General features: G+C 48.7%; 1 protein-coding gene across 1 annotated transcript; it reads left to right on the top strand.

Moving 5' to 3' along the window:
• Positions 1–14,791: 14,791 nt before the first annotated feature.
• Positions 14,792–16,930, top strand: LOC122392604. The gene is made up of 3 exons (XM_043387658.1): positions 14,792–15,374; positions 15,712–15,869; positions 16,484–16,930. Exons 1-3 carry the CDS (start codon positions 15,360–15,362, stop codon positions 16,614–16,616), a joined length of 306 nt encoding a protein of 101 aa, XP_043243593.1. The 5' UTR covers positions 14,792–15,359; the 3' UTR covers positions 16,617–16,930.

Below are 16,930 nucleotides of genomic sequence, written 5' to 3'. Positions count from 1 at the left end.
CGGGCCGGCCAGGGAGGCAGGGACCGGGCAGGGACCGGGCGGGGTGGGAGCAGGCAGGGAGCAGACAGGGACCGGTCAGGAACCCGACAGGGATCAGACAGAGCGGGGTCGGGCTCCGTAGGGCTTCCCGGATCACTGAGTCTGCTGTGACGGGTGCAGTGGATGTGTCGGAATCCGGAATCTACTGGAATCTGGCAGATCTGCTGGGGTCAACGAAACGGTCGGGATCTCGGTGACACGGTCCAGTGGTCCCCACGATGGTCCGGTGGTCCTGGCACGGTCCGCGGCGCCGCTAAAGCCGCCACTGGGTCAGCGGCCGGGGACCCTGGCCGTCCCGACCAGCGCGCAGCCGCGGCCCACGGTCGGTGAACAGGATCAATACATCACCCGCGGCCCGCGTCGGGCTCCAGCGTCCGCCCGGCAGCGCGGGGCACACAACACATAGACAGAGACCAGGATATAGACCTGTCCTTTATGGACACACACCACAGAAACCTCCCTAAAAGACAGCGAGCTCAGGGTCCATCCAAGTCGCCGTCCTTCCCACTGTGCGGCCGAGCTACGAACTAAACAAATCGCCATTCATAAGCCGACGATCGGCCGCCTCTAGCCATACCGGTAAGAACCGGTTTGAGCCGGCCGCGCAGACCGGCGCGAAGAGCCACAGCAGAACGGCTCACCTGTAGAACGGAAACATTGGAAGCTTCGGCAGACGAATGGGCTTGCATAATGCATGGAGCTTGGATTGCTTCATTGTCACAGCTTGCAACCAAGTAACGAGCCACAAAGATTCCGGATGCGCGAATTAAAACTATTATTGGGGTACGCTTCTCATATTTTTTTCAGTTGCTTTCCGGCTTCGACGAGCTGCAGTTTTGGAAACGAGCAGCGCTAGATTTAGGTAAAGAGGGCGGGAAAGCACTTACCTACCTGAAGACGTAGAACGTAATCCTCTGCTTCTTCTTGGTCCTTTACAACAATCTATAGGTCAAATAGATTATAATACAAATTGGCGCAGAGACCAACACACCCGTAGCACTACCAAGTAGACTTGACATCAGCCAGAGGGTCTTCAACCAGGGTACAATGATGCACTGCCGGATCAACAGCCAGCTGTACAACACGTGCAACAGTTTTGCAGCAGTTGGTGGAACGCGTAGGTATTATCTCTTGTGAACTAGGCAAACAGACACGTGCTGAATATTCAAAAGGTGTCCCCAACTAATGCACGCGAATGTTTGATTAAAGACTTTTTTAATTTAAAATATGTAGGCAATAAAAATAATTTCCAAAAACGACTTTCATATTATACTTTCATAGTTTAGATAGTATAGGTATTTACTATTTAGTTTAGGTAGTTATAATAACTGCCTAAATAATAGGATCAAGGATGTAATCATACGAGAAGGGACACTCATCTCAAAGTCCGATCAGCCCGATCAGCATCATGTGGAGGATCAGGGGCTTGAATAAGAAGGCTCGACTTTGAGGCAGCTTTAATGCAAAATGAAAAGTATGGATGAAACCAAGATTCTTCAAGATAATGAAACTGAACAGGAACCGTGACAAAATTCAATTACTAAATTTATGGAGAGTAATCGACAGGGGTGTCGATTTTTCAAAATGGTTGGGGGTGCTCAACCCCTGCACCGGGTGAAAGATTGTAGCTTTGCCATGGGGCACAACCGTACCTACAAGGCATGGTTGTGTATCCCCATAAGGTACTGATAATCCCGGGATTTCCACTAATATTTCCCAAAGGTTGAACGTTCTTCAAAATCATTCTGCTCGTCCTAGTACTTGGCTACCTCATTACATAAACATCTTTCCGAAAAAAACGCGTACATTTGCCGGCAGCTCGGCAGCAGCCCCGACACCTCTGTAATAAGGTGACAGAAACCGATGACCGCGATTAGCACCGGTGCAGCAGCCCCTGCGGTCCGCAGGGGCGGACATTGCGCGGGAGGCAACGGTATAGCTACGAGGCTCTGGCCTCAGAGCCTCGTAGCTATATTTATTAAAGCTATATTTACTCGTAGCGATTATTGTGATCAGACGATCACAATAATCGCTGAAAAAAATAACAGGTGATTGCAATTCGATATTTATGGGTTTACGATTTTCCTCAGTGGCGTAGCCAGGTGGGCCCGTGAGCCCCCCCCCCCCCCCCCGCCCCATCAGGTTCAGGGGCCCATCGGATTATTCGGGCCTGAGGGGCACTGCGGCGCCAATTGGCCACTGAGGGTCCACGTTGGCTATATTTGGACTCAGAAGGGCCCCACAGGGCTCGTAAGAACACCTCATGGGCCCAAAAGTACTAACATTAAGATCTCCATAAGGGCCCCAAGCCAGCCTCTGAGGGCCACTTGCCGGCCTCTGGGGGTCTTAACCGGCCTCTAGGGGGCCAGCTCTAGGAGCTGCACACCCGCCTGTAATGGCCCCACACCCATTTCTCTGAGGGCCCCTATAACGGCGACTGTGAGGGCCCTCACCGGCGCCCCTGAGCGCCACACCGGTGTCTCTGAGGGCCCCACACCCCTAACTCTGAGGCCCTATACCAATGCCTTTAAAAACCCTACATGGGCGGTTCTGAGGGCCCTTGACAGTTACCAGCGACCCTGACGGCCCCACACAGGTGACACGGAGGGTCCCAGCGGCGTCTGAGCGCACCATGCCAGTCTCTGAGAACCCCACAAGGCTCCTGAAGGGGTGCGTATTATTTAGGCCAGGGTTCATAATGTCCAGGGCACAATGTGTCCAGTGCTCGAATTGGCCAGTGCCTTGAATTGGCCAGTGTTCACATTGTCCAGGGATTACATGGTCCAAAAGTGGCCAACTGGCTGCAGATAGGGTAAATTCAAAGAGGCCAGGGTTCATAATGTCCAGGGCACGATGTGTCCAGTGTTCAAAATGGCCAGGGTTCATAATGTCCAGGGCACGATGTGTCCAGTGTTCGAAATGGCCAGGGTTCATAATGTCCAGGGCACGATGTGTCCAATGTTCAAAATGGCCAGTGCCTTGAATGGGCCAGAGTTCATAGTGTCCAGGGATTACATAGTCAACCCAACCCAACCAAACCTAACCTAACCTAACCTAACCTAACCTAACCTAACCTAACCTAACCTAACCTAACCTAAGGTAATGATGTTTGCCTACCAGGGATAAGGAAATAGTTCCGGCTTAAGGAAATTATTAAGGAAATTATTAAATTAAGGAAATTATAATTAATTAGGTTCCGGCAGATAAGGAAATACATAACCACTTAACCTAAAAATATTTGATTTACTATTGCCTGTAATCTCTCCTAAGGCATTGCCTTCGGCACTGCACTGCTTTGCATTGAGCTGATTCCGTGTTTTTTACATAATGACGTCACTTTCAGTGACTATGTAATCCCTGGACATTACGAACTCTGGCCCATTCAAGGCACTGGCCATTTTGAACACTGGACACATCGTGCCCTGGACATTATGAACCCTGGCCATTTCGAATACTGGACACATCGTGCCCTGGACATTATGAACTCTGGCCATTTTGAACACTGGACACATCGTTCCCTGGACATTATGAACCCTGGCCTCTTTGAATATACCCTATCTGCAGCCAGTTGGCCACATTTGGACCATGCAATCCCTGGACATTATGAACTCTGGCCCATTCAAGGCACTGGCCATTTTGACACTGGGCATAGCGTACCCTGGACATTATGAACCCTGGCCAGAATGAATGCTCCCTCTCCTGAAGGCACCGGTGACCTCTTGATATCTTCTTGTCGGCCTATGAAGGATCCGTTCCGTAACAGCAGTTCTGAGGGCCCAACGCGCGCCTGTGATGGCCCTAAACCAGTGTCTCTGAGAGCCCCCACACCGGCGCCTCCAGTCCGAGGGCCCCACATTGCCATATCTGAGGGCCCCACACTAGTGCCTCTTAAGGCCTTATATCGGCGGCTCTGAGGGCCCAACATCGTAGCTTCTGAAGGCCCCACAAGTGCGCATGTGACGGCCACCCTGCCACCGGTGACATTTGAAGGCCCCACACCGGCGACTCTGAGGGCCCCATCAGCGCCTGAGCCCGTTCCGGTCTCTAAAGATGACTCCACAGGGTTTCTGAAGGTACATACCACCGGCCTCTGATGACCCTTTGCCGGCCTCTGAGGGCCCGTCGCCGGTCTCTGGAGCCCCCTGCCGGCTTGTAAAGGGTACGCGCCAGCAGCTCTAAGGGTCCGACACCCGTGTACGACGGACCCACACCATCTTTGCAACTTAACGTTTTTTTTCGCCCTTCTTCTTAAATCTAAATTTTCTTTTCTTTACATCTTTATTTCATGCCTTGTAAGTTGCGTAATTGTTTTATTTTTAGTAGTGAACTACTGCAGAACAATTATTTTCCTCAAGCAGAGTTATTGAGGGACAAAACCATTGGGGGTGCCCGGAAAACCATTGGGGGTGCTCATTTGAGCATTGGGGGTGCTGCAGCACCCCCAAAGGTATACAAATCGACACCCATGGTAATCGATCATAACTTCACAGGTTCCTAGCGTTCCTATTTCGACCCCTTTCTTTTCACACATGTCTTTATGCTGCCTATCTGTTTTCTTCTTCTTTTTTCCTCCCTTTCTCCCACCACCCTGCCTATCTCGGGCGTCCGGACCAACCGTCTCCGAATCCTGTTACCAGGTGCGTCCGTTCGCCCTCTCTGTGGGACAGCTTTCTCAGGCCATCCTGTCTATATCGCTGATCGAGATCGGTCATCTCACGTGACCCAGGGATGGCCGACCGGCACCGGTCACGTGACCCACGAGGGCAGGTTCTCGAACAGCCTGTTGCTAGGCCCCTGCCGCTGGCGCCGTGAATGGGAGGTGGGCCTCCAGTCCGCCGCCGCGACCAGTTCTGCTCACAGGCGGAAAACACAGCACTGGGGCGTAGCAAAACACCATGTTTGAAGATAAGCTGCGCTGTGCCATAGACGCCGCCATGTCTGCTGCGGGTGGCGACCGATTATACTACAGGAAGACGGCGTATCGACCATCGGATAAACAAGACCCAGGAGGACATCTCCTGCACTCATGCAACATGGCGAGGAACACGCCTCCCTCCCCATCCCCTAAGGCCTAAGGGGAGGAATACAGTTCATCAAGTATAGGTGCGGATTGTGCACTCAAAGCTCACTGCCCAAATCATATGTCCCTGAAGGACATAGGTACTATGCGACGCCAAGCCGCGTGTGTTCGATGAATGCAGCGGCATATCCGGGAGGCCAGTGGTCGGCGTGTATCACCACACGCCGCTGTGCCGTCAGAAGCAGATAAGAATGGATTTGGGCATGTATGTAAACCTAGCAGTGTCGTCAGACCTCGGGTATACTATACATTGAACACCCATACATCCGACACACTCAACTGCAACGGTCAATATCTACTGAATACGTATACGGACAATTGTACTTTCAAATGCTTTATCATTTGTCGTCAAACAGAATGCACACAACGACCCAAGGACAGTATATGTCAACATACTGGCGTATCTAGGAGTGGGGGGGGGGGGTGTTAGTGTATTTGGGTCTTAGCGCCTCCAGCAGCGACCAACGAATATATAGGGCCGTTTTCTATCGTTTTCTTGACATAAAATTAAAAGTATCAGAAATAAATATCTAGGCCAAACATAATACAAATTGCTCTAACCTACACTGTTGTTCAATTTTGTAGTTGTGTAATTACGTACCTTATCAAGTAAAGTAGCCGTACTCTCATAATAAATATCAAAAATCGTAAGAAAAAAGCATGATAATTCCGACACGCCTTTTTCTTCAGATTTTAATATTAATGATGAGAGTACGGTTACTTTACTTGATTATATGTTTATGGCATGCATGTCTCTCAGAACAGTGCTAACAAAAATTCAGACTATTATGTAATTAATTTCAGTTAACCTGTTGATGGTACGGAAACGCAATCCGAGAGGTTTTGGAGAATGAAATAACTTTTAGAGTGTGTGTGTGTGTGTGGGGGGGGGGGTCTCAACCCCGCGACACCAAGCATCACCCTTCTAGACCACCAGTGTAATAAACATAGTTGAAAAGTCTTCAACTTCAACAAGTGAGCCATGGATAATCCTATTTCTTACACACCGAATCGAAAGATCCATTGGCCAAAGACACGAGGATAAATCGTAATGAACCATTCGTGGCAAGAACAGTTGATCTTTCCACGCCCGGGAAAAGATCACTTGATCTTTTCCCGGCCGGGACAAGATCATCCGTTTTTGAGTTTGTAGAATTAAAGAATTAAAGAATTTATAGCAACTAATAGTGTGTAAGAACTAAAATTATGCATGGGTCTGCCGTGAAGATGAATAATTATCAGCACGAGTGTGGTAATCTTTTCACGAGGAACCGAAGGTCCCAAGTGAGTGATATATGTATGTATATATATATATATATATATATATATATATATATATATATATATATATATATATATATATATATATATATATATATATATATATATATATATATATATATATATATATATATATATATATATATCTCTTTCTAGTAGAGAATTATTTGCCATTAGGTCAACGGTGCAGCAATACTTCTATCTCGCACTCCTCTGAGGTGCAAAGATGCGTAGGTATTTGTTATCTTTGCATCCCTCTCACATGCAAGGATAAAGTCTCGAGGGTGCATCGCCAAAAATCAAGCGTTTAAGTGATGATGCGCCCGAGATTCTTACAGATGCGCCAATAACTGAGCCATTTTTAATAGTTGCATGTGTATGAAGGCTATGGACTAAAAATACATTACTCTAAATCTGTATTTGCATAGATGGAAGCGTTTCAAAATAATTTCAATTAACTAAGAATAAACCTCTCCATAGAAAGAAAAACAGAATCGTTGATTCAGAGACGGACCCTTTCGTAAACAAGGCTATTCGTTGCTATTCGTTGCGATATCGACGGAATGGTGGTTAATTTCGAGGAATAATTTCTTCATAAAGGGACGCGGTGACGTTTTGCGGCGTGTAGGCTTTGCGGGATTACTTTTACATGAATTTTGATCACAAAAATTGCATTATCAACATAGTAAAGTAAACCGTACTTATTGCCCTGCAGCATGGGAAACATCCTTATTCCTATCGAGTATCGGCAGCGAACTAGGGTTTCACCGTTGCAAAAAAAAAAAACATCGGATTGGTGAACGAGCGCGGCGATTCGTAACGTGGATACGCTGTGGGCCCACGCCACCAGCCGAACTCTGAATGGCCCCGTCGTATTGAGGCTACGGTACGGGCCGCGGCGGCCCGTCGTAACCCGTGGTCCGTAACCACAACACAGGACCCGACCACGTGGCTTCGTACAGCGATACGGCGCCCGCGTGGCAACATTCAATATGTAATGGCTACAGCTTTACAGCTTGTAATCCTCCGTAGAGACAACATGCAAGAAAACAAAAGCAACGTCGGTCAACATTGTCCTTGTGACTCATGAGTCATAACACTATTTTCAGTACTTACCCACAGAGTGTTGGAAGCCGGCATGTTGTCGCGTGCAGCTGAAGGTCGGCGAGATGAGTTGAGTAGGTGAGTCGTCTGAGTCAGAGTCTCCAGAGCTGACCTGCCCGGCCCTGGGGCCCTCTCTCTCCGCGTTTCAGCGGTGAACTGCCGGGGAGGTGGCGGCGGTCGCACGCGGACGCCGGCAAGAAGCCCGGTTCGCCCACACCGCTTCGCACGCCCGGCGGCAGACGAGACTAGAGTGGCCAGATTCGCCCCGAATGAGGCCCGGTCGGTGCCGGTTTTGGCGGTTTCCGTTGACCGTTAATTCACAAAAGAAGTAGCGTCTAATCAATGTTTTTTCGCGACCTCATTATTCTAGCTACACCAATTTCATTAGTATAGCAAACGACCAACTTAGCCCTTTGATCACCACATTGATAGCTGTTGGTAGTAAAAGCCGCAGCTCCTTGGCCCTTGGCTTCCCTCGTGGTTAGTTCTAAGCGACGGCGCTCGATGGCAGCACCGTATAGAAAACTCGAGGATTCTCTCGGATATGCGTTTTATCCCGGGTGCTGCGAAAATGGTTATTTTGAAACGTTCATTGCACAAAAATTGAGCAACGGATACCTAAACAGCTCTGGATTCCTCGCTACGCCACAGTAATTCATGCCCTCTATAATTTGACTTCCGTTGGCGTTGACCTGGTTTGAGCTCGGAGCTCCAATAGCATAGGTAGGTAGTATTAGATTATAGGTAATGTAATCCATAGCCTGGACTGTACTTTTAGTGTATAATATGGCCTTCAACTTGCTTTTACTTTTGTGTGACATGGAATAAATGACCCCTTTGATCAAACTTCAGGTCACTTCACGGCTGCATGTTGCACGGGAGCATTCATAGAGCTCTTACCAAAGATTAGGTATATGAAAAGGCCAGCAAGGTCATCTATTCTATAATAGCACTTAATCGTCGTAAGTAAGCTAAGCACTGATGTAGAAGACGTCGTAGCTCGTAAACATTTCAATTCAATACGAATTAGTATATCAACTTTGTATGTTCGGCAAACGTGGCTCACCGTACACTTACACTAGCTCGCTTTCCTACCAAGCGTTTTACCGTTTATTACCCGTTAAAAAGCGTTCGGCCAAAAATAAGCCGTTTGACTATGTGAAGCGTCATATATAAGGACGACAAACCGACCGAATATGACGTCACGCTGGTTTCTGACGTCGTGACTCGTTTCTCTGCGACTTACTTTTTCTCGCTTTTTCTCGAAGCAAGGTGTTGAATTGATGAAGCTATATATAATTGGGTACTATTTTAACTGCATATGCATACTTAAATATATCCAACTAAATATAAATATTAAAGCTGTATATTTAGCTAAACATAAGCAAAATATAAGACAGGTAGGCATTAAAGGGCTGAATGCTACATACTTGTCGATACGTTACAACTTGCTACTGATATGGTTTCGAAGCTAATAGAGAAAACGTACTTGACGGCCCCAGTCATGAAGCGGATCAATCTGTCATACACATTTCGGAGACTTTTTAAAGTCATATGTAACAGAGTTGATTGGTATTTTCTGTTGCCGCGCTGGGGGAGGCGTTTTTACGCCTCCCCCTCAGGGTTTTCGCAAATATCTCAAAAACGGCCGCGCGCAGCACCGCCGTTTTTGGTACCTACATCTGTTCATACATCTATTCCACACATGGTGTGAAAATTTCAGACCCGGGTCGTTCATGGTCCGAGGTCACCAGGTCACGTCAAGTGACCTTGCCTCAGAAAAGATCAAAGGCTCGCTATCCCGGCAGTTGCTGGGATATTTCGCCACCCACCGTTTGCTGGGGGGGGGGGGGGGGGGGGGGCGTTAAACGCCCCCAGCCGATAACTCGAGAACCAATAGGCGCAGCGAAACGCACTAGACGGCAAACGCCAAGAACGCGACGAGACGCTTCAGATGAGTACTTTAAAGTTGAATTTTGAGGTCACAGGTCGGGTCAAGGTCAGGTCAAACACCTGAAATCGGGCTTTCAGTAGCATGGACTTCAGGACTTCGCAATGGCCGCCTCTCGTCATAAACTCTGTCAAAACGGTGCACAATCCATCATATAAGGCCTACAAGAATGTCAGCTCCATGAATGGGGTCAGTCAAGCATAGGTCAGGGTCAAGGTCAGGTCAACCGGGTAGGCACATATCCCCGAAAATCGAAACTGATATTCGTAGCCTGTGACACATGTTTTATGGGTAATTTGGGGCGTAGAACACGATGGTTACAGTCATTTTATCATATGTGTACGTGTTTGACTCAAAAAGTTCAATTTAAGAAATGCATGTATCATGGTCGTGAAGTAGTCACGAGAAATTGCCAAGATTCAGTTCAAGATTTTGGAAAATGCGGAACGACAATCAAAAATTGAACAATTTTTGAACATATGCCGTTTTTGGTCGAAAACTCAGAAATCATGACGTCACTAAAACCTCGATATCTAAAAATTTCCGACCGATTTTTTTGAAACTTTGTCACAATAACCTTCAATCAATTCCCTACAGGTACTTAAAATTTGGCGCGCCTGCGGCGCGCCGTTTTTATGCTATGGCCCGGCGAAAAAAGTGGGGGCGTTTAACGCCCCCCCCCCCAGCAACTCGCGGGCTATAGCTACACCGATTAAATAATCGCTTAAACATGTGAGTCGCGGTTCTCGCGGTCGCTCTACACGTGGACGCGGACGCTGTTATGAGTACCGTAAAGTGGGGCTATTTGAGACAGTGGGGCTATTTGAGACAGCATTAAAATCGCTATAAAATAAAGATCGTTTGATTTTTGTGTGATATTTTTGCTCAGGGAGGTGTGGAATCGAGCAGTAAATCGTCTGAGCAAAAAATTAAGCATAAATTTTAAGTGGCTTTTATTTTATAGCAATTTTAAATACTGTCTCAAATAGCCCCACTGTCTCAAATAGCCCCACCTTACGGTACCTAAGTCGCTATTTTTCTGTCGCTGCTTTAAGTCGCTGTTTTCTGAATCGCTGTTTGACACGCTTACGGCATAAGCTAGGGGAAGTTTGGGCAATGCCGGAGTTGGGCAAAACCGAAATTCGAGATATTTCTAAAACCGTAAGACATGGATGCCACGTCTCAGTGATGCTCTGAAGCTTAAGTGACTACAATTATCGCATGTTTGTTACGAGTCGTCATTTGTAATACTTCGGCTGTAAGGGCGGCAAAAGCGTTTTCAAGGTACGTTTCCCTTGTACTACATGCGCCTTTGAAGCTGCATTTCTTACTCATTATGCTACCGTTTGTCTGGCCACTTCGGTCAAGTAATCTTCAGCATGTCTTTGCATAAGTGTGCTGCCTATTTGAAATTTATACAGCACGTTTAAAAGTTATGGGCCTGCAAATGCAAGTATGGCTGGCTGGGGTAATGCCGAAAACGTGCAATTACGCACGTTAAAGCACGCTACGTGGACTTTACTGCTGTAGAATAGCAACGTGTATTTTTAGTCAAACAAATTACACTTTCAGCCGGCACAACGGCCTGTTACCTATAAGGAATGATTTACCTGGCATTTTCTTACTATATCACACAATTATAGCTCACAGTGTGCACCAAGCGTCCTCAAGCTCTTAAAACGCGAGTCAGCTTTGATGAATTTTGGATAAAATTTGAGATAAATTGGCAAAACATCAATGTCGGCATTCCTCGTAGATCATTTATCCCATTTTCGGCTTTCCCCGCAGTCTGGGGCAACGCCGAAAAAGTCAGTTCTTTGATATGATAGTTTTTGATAGTTTTTGATCTTTCTTTTTCTATCTGATCTTTTTGATCTTTGATAGTTTTTGCGCTTAACGGTATGCGAATTCATCAAATGCGCCTGGTATGTTTGAAAGACAAAAGACTGGCCTCTCGAATGACGCCAACAGGAATAGCTTATGTTGTCTACCTTGCGTGCTACGGGCGTCAGAAAAAAAGTATTCGGCGTTCCCCCAACTTCCCCTATTCTATCAGCGTTCAGTGCTCTTTGCTGGTTATCAATACATCACGATCTCGATGATAATCGTGTTATTGCGAGGAGTCGACTGGGATAATTATTACTGGTCAAGTGTCAACGCCCTCTCATTGCAAATAAAACCCTTGAAATGTGCCAATTAGAACGCTCTATAAAATGACTATCTCAGATTTTTCGGAAACTAGTACATTTTTTAGCCGAACATCAAAAAAAGATTGCTGGAAAGTGGAATGGTTGTTTAGAGTGAAGACATCGGACTGTGTGGACCATCGAGACGGTGTGCATCAGCAGTAAAGACCGTCCGGTGATGGGACAGCCCGTCCTGCCGCTCAAACGGCCACCCCGGAGGGATTGTAAATGTAGTCCAACAAGGACTAGCCGTCACCGCCGGTTGTCTGGTGGGGCCTGGGCGTGACTCCACCAGTCTGGAAAAGGAAACGTGAGAGGGATGCGAATGGATTCGTCCTGAGTGAGGCGAGGACGGATGCGCCACTCCCATCGTGTTATTATTTCCATTCATAAGCGTAGGAACCATGGGTGCAAGGGTGCAGCTGCACCCACAATATTTATCCAGTGGGTTCAGACAATGTATTCTGCACCCACAATAATCTGAACCAAAAACCCCTTTTTCATCAACACTATGTACTTCCCATGCAGCACGGCAAATTCAGGATATGTTGCCTACTATCCATCTTTCGAAGCATTTGCTACTGTGATCAGTGATGTTGGTCTTCAAAACTTACATTTGTGCTGAAAAAAAGGGAAATGGAGCATGTGATTGAACACATACCGAACCGATGACCCACTGTCAAAAATTTTAGCCCGATATCTTCGAAAATGGTTAAGTTGGCCGCTTTTACTTTTTGCGGTAGTCAATATTGACAATATTAGCCCTCGAATGTGTGCAGCGTTTTCCAGCTTCTAATGTGTAGGGGGAGGGGGAGGGGGTCGGTCGGACCCCATGCCGTTCGGATCCTGATCGAGCTAGAGCTTCGCGGAAAAAAACGAGAGTGTTGCCCGTGACAAGAGGAAGCCGATGATACCCAATTTTAAGGTCCTACTTCATTGGTTGACCTTCCAGGTCAGGTCAATATTCCAAAAGTCGGGAAAATCGGGACCTGCTAGAACTGCGTAAAGTGAAGCTGTTATCGGGTTTTTCGGGGTGCTGATCACAAATATCTGATGTTAGTTTTGATCACAGATGATTTCTTCATGCATTTAGGCCAGATCGGGTCAGGTCAGGTCAGGTCAACCATTAGGCGTCCTACCGGCTATCCATAGTAGGTGTCAACTACCACTGACGGTGTCGTAGCATGTCACGAAAGCACTAAAACTGCTTCTTAAACGTTCAAATGGATGCCAAATTCGAAATCAGCCCTATAAACTACCCTAGAAACATGTAAAACTCGAAAAAGTGAACCGAGGTCATCAAAGGTCAATGACCTGACCTTCAGGTTATCTTCACACCCACCGTGATGCATGGGAAGAACATCATTTCACATGTTTGGACGTCTACAATCACAAAAAGACTGGAAACGCGCGGATAATGTGAGCTGACATACGCCAAATCGCGATTCCGGCCGAACATGGTCTCGAGAATCAGGTCACAGGTCAAGGGTCTTTTGGGTCAGGGTCATGAATTTTTTGGAGTAGGTGTAAAACTGATCAACTCGAGGGTACTAAAAGTTTCGTCGCGATCGGCCGCTTTTTGCGCGAGTTATTTGCGAACAACCATGGGGGGAGGTTCATCCGACCCCCCTACACATGCGAGGGTCAATGCTTCCAAATGTTTGTTTGTTTTGTTGGGTTAGGCCCTTTCGGTCCAGTAAGACCATTTCAGAGCCGGGAGGATGATAGGATATAGGGGGAGACATTGGTCTGGGCAGGCACCCTAGTGAGTCGCCGGGGCTGAGCCCGTCCGAAGACAGGCCATCCAGCCCCAAGGCACTCACTGCACCCGGCTACGGGGTGCGCTCCCTCGGGAGCAGCGGTGCCGCTCCAAGGGAGCAGCCCGCATGAGATAGAGTTGCCTGTCCAGCCCGGAGGGGGGTTGCGGCGTGGAGAAGGATTTCAGTATCCTGAGGATAGAATCACGGAACGGTGACTTCCAAATGCACTTATCGGTTGGTACCTTTTCGACATGGTACACCATCAAAGCTCGTAACGAGCCTTCGCTCGGGTGTCGCCCCCCCCCCCCCGCTTCACCGGCCATGGCTGGATTTCTGCACCCATGCACCCACAATGTTCCAGCCGTTCCTACGCCCATGTTTCCATTTACGCTCGCTAAACTGCGGCGAGAGTCGGGGCACATAAAGGGGCAGCAGCAGCGACGCATGCGGCGGTACATGACAACTGTAGTTTTAGTCTCTGCCGCTGGAGGCCCGGTTTCTCGGCTCACATTCTCTCAACGAATGACCGAGCATGGGCAAATGGGCACTAGAGCGTATCCTGGGCGAGGTCCACCGCGGGCGATGTTCCCACTTCCATCCTGAGCGATCGTCTTCTCGCTGCGAAACTGTAAAATTGGAAACGTTTGTGCCAACAATCGATGCATTTTGTTTTTGCTATACAGCAGTTTGTGGGCACTAATCTATAATCATTTGTCCCGACAGTGGCGCGGGAACTTCTTCCAGACGGGGGGGGGGGGGGGGGCTGAACCATAATGGAGAACAACCTAGGCTTCCCCCAAATCTAGTTTTCTCACCGGTTTTAGGCCACTTATTTTTCAGACCTTGGCCTTTTCAACAACAAAAAAAGCGAAAATATTTGAAAAAAGTCAGGTATTCCGTCTCAGCTGAGTGAAGAAACTACCGTTTTGGCAACCTGGAATACAGGTTTTAATCTGCCAAATGAGGTGCCGAGCCAGTGAAAGAGGTGGATTTTTCACTTACATGCTTTCTTCCTTTGTGACTGCACAACCCCTAGTTTGGGATGGACAAGCTGCCCCAACGGTTCCTGACCTCATGAAAAATTGTGGGGCCAGGGGCACCGCCCCCACGGCCCCAGAGCTGTGGGCTGTGGGGGCAAGCATCCCCCACTGCCCCCTCCCCGGTTCCCGCGCCTATGTATGAATCTATAAGATTATGTTAGTAGATTTCCGATTTCGATTCCTCCAGCTGGGGGGGGGGGGGAGGGGGCGCTCAAATACATTACGAGCCCCCCCCCCCTCCCAGCCGAAAAGTTGGAGGGGCTCAGCCCCCGCTAGCCCCCGGTTCCCGCGCCACTGTGTCCCGGTCTTAATTAAAATTTTGGTATCCTTTCTTTTGTCTCCTTTCACTGCTAAATAAGGCCACAATAAGATGAAGGCCAGTTTGAAGCCTATCAGGTCACTTTAGCTGGTCCAAAGGCGTTAAAATTACCTATTATGAGGTAGCAGCGAAATAAACAGTCATGTATGAAACTTGCATGCCTCATTGTTTTGCAGCTTGCACGCCGGACCTCGCAAGACAAGCTGACGACCAATGCCATTGACATTGGCGGTGACCAAGTCAGACAGGCTATGCAAAGCAGATGGTGACCACTGACCACCACTCCTTCCCGGTCAGCGGCGGCCGAGCTGTCAGCAGTAGCTCTCTGACAGTGCCAGTGGCAGCGATTGGCAGGGGCTGCCAGCAGTAGACTTATCACAGTGCCAGTGACAGCGACTGGCAGCGCGGTGGTCGAGCTGCCAGTGCAGTAGCTCTCTCACAGTGCCAGTGGCAGCGATTGGCAGCGGAGGCGGGCGGTTTTCTCTCCACGCTCGAGCTACCGTCGAGTAGATATCGTTTTCCACTGGAGGCGCAGGTGCGCCGTATAAAGCCCGCGGTCGGCTCTGCTCGGCAGCTCAGTATCTCCCCTCCGCTCGAAGATGAAGGCCTGCCTGGTGAGTTTTAGAGAAGGCAGCAGCTTCTCTGACTGCTTCTCTTCTCTGCTTTGTGACTTTCCAGTGGTATTTGGTGTTTACGTACATCTTATGGGTCACTCCATGACCACCGTGCTATGCATCAGCTGCTGTGCAAAGCTTGTGAGTATAATAAAGCGCCTTTTTACTTGTAAAAATATAACGTCTCAGAAAAAAAAAACTTCGGAAACGTTCGATCAGTTGGATGTCACGGCCATCCGCTGCCGTTATTGCTAGCCTCTCTGATTTTCATACATCTGTGCTCCCAGCTCATAACTCCATTTTTTACGTGCACTGACGTCCCCGGTGGCTCTTCCAGCTCGTTCTGGCCGCTCTGGTCGCGGTGGCCGTCGCCATGCCGCGTTACGCCCTGGTTCCTATCGAGGAGCTGCCCTACGCTCCTCCGCGACTGAGGGTGGCCCGCGCCGCGCAGCAGTACGACAGGGATATCTACCAGCCGGAGCCTTCTGAGCTGAGGTGAGTGGCTCCGACAGAGACGGGCTGCCGGGAAAGTTCGGGGAGGTGTTCGAATAGTCTGGAGGTGCCAACAGATTTGGGGTTGCCGAGAAAGTCTGGAACTGGCGATATCACCCATGTGAATGCTTGCATGATCTTGGAGCTGCTGTTACAACTGATTTCATCCGGGATTGATGATGTTATTGAGATTCGGGTTAGACAGGTTAGGTTAGACGTGTTTTAGTTGAGTTAAAGCCCTAGGCCCCACAAATCAGCCAGCTAACAGGAAAGATACGCAAAGGTGCGGTGGACGGTCCGTTGTGCAGAGACCACTTTCACGAGAAATCGATCGCCCTCTCATCGGTCAGTGTGATCTTTTGTGCATGACTCACTCATAAGAGAGAAACTGAGACAGACCAGCCGTATAAAGGGCTGAGTCAGATTGGTTAATGACTGGCAAACTGTGTCAATAAAATCATTTATCACTGACAGATGCAGGCTGCAGCTGCACCCCAGATTCATTTCTGGGGTGCATATGTGGGCGTAACATCTAAGCCATTCGATGACTAGGTGTGACTGACTCCTCTGTAACCATGTCACAGCTGTGCCGCTAACCTCTTCTGACCTGTCGGCAGGCCGGCGCGTCAGGCAGGCCACCCGGGCGGCTACGGCGACCAGGTCGACTACGGCGCGTACACGGGCGGGTACGGCGCCTTCGGCTGGTACGCCGACTACCCAGTGTACTCGTACGACAAGTACCACCGCTAAACCCATCACCTGACCTCCGCACCAAGCCACCGCCTGCCGGCAGAGACGCCAGCGTGACCTATAGGCAGGTCATCATCATATCGCCCAAGGCAGAACATATCAAAACGACCGAGGCGAGTCGTTATCACATCACCGAATCGACAGCCCGACCACCGATCTGCAGAGTTGTGCAGCACCGCCACCGAGCTGGCCTTTGTTGAGAACGATGAGCCGCTGCCACAGGCGTCTGTTTGCTGTTATGTGTCCGGCAGTGGCAGCTGTCTTTCAGCTGAAATGTGTATTGAATGTGCAATAAAACGACGTAACCAGTGAGA

This window comes from Amphibalanus amphitrite, unplaced genomic scaffold, assembly GCF_019059575.1.
Source record: "Amphibalanus amphitrite isolate SeventyFive unplaced genomic scaffold, NRLGWU_Aamphi_draft 000493F_arrow, whole genome shotgun sequence".
NCBI classification, from domain to species: domain Eukaryota; kingdom Metazoa; phylum Arthropoda; class Thecostraca; order Balanomorpha; family Balanidae; genus Amphibalanus; species Amphibalanus amphitrite.
The sequence above is the reverse complement of the archived record's forward strand: the minus strand, read 5'-3'. Positions and strand labels throughout refer to the sequence as shown.

Coding starts and splice junctions, on each gene's coding strand:
- LOC122392604 (XM_043387658.1), top strand. Junction 15,870..16,483: donor CCGGAGCCTTCTGAGCTGAG/GTGAGTGGCTCC, acceptor ACCTGTCGGCAG/GCCGGCGCGTCAGGCAGGCC.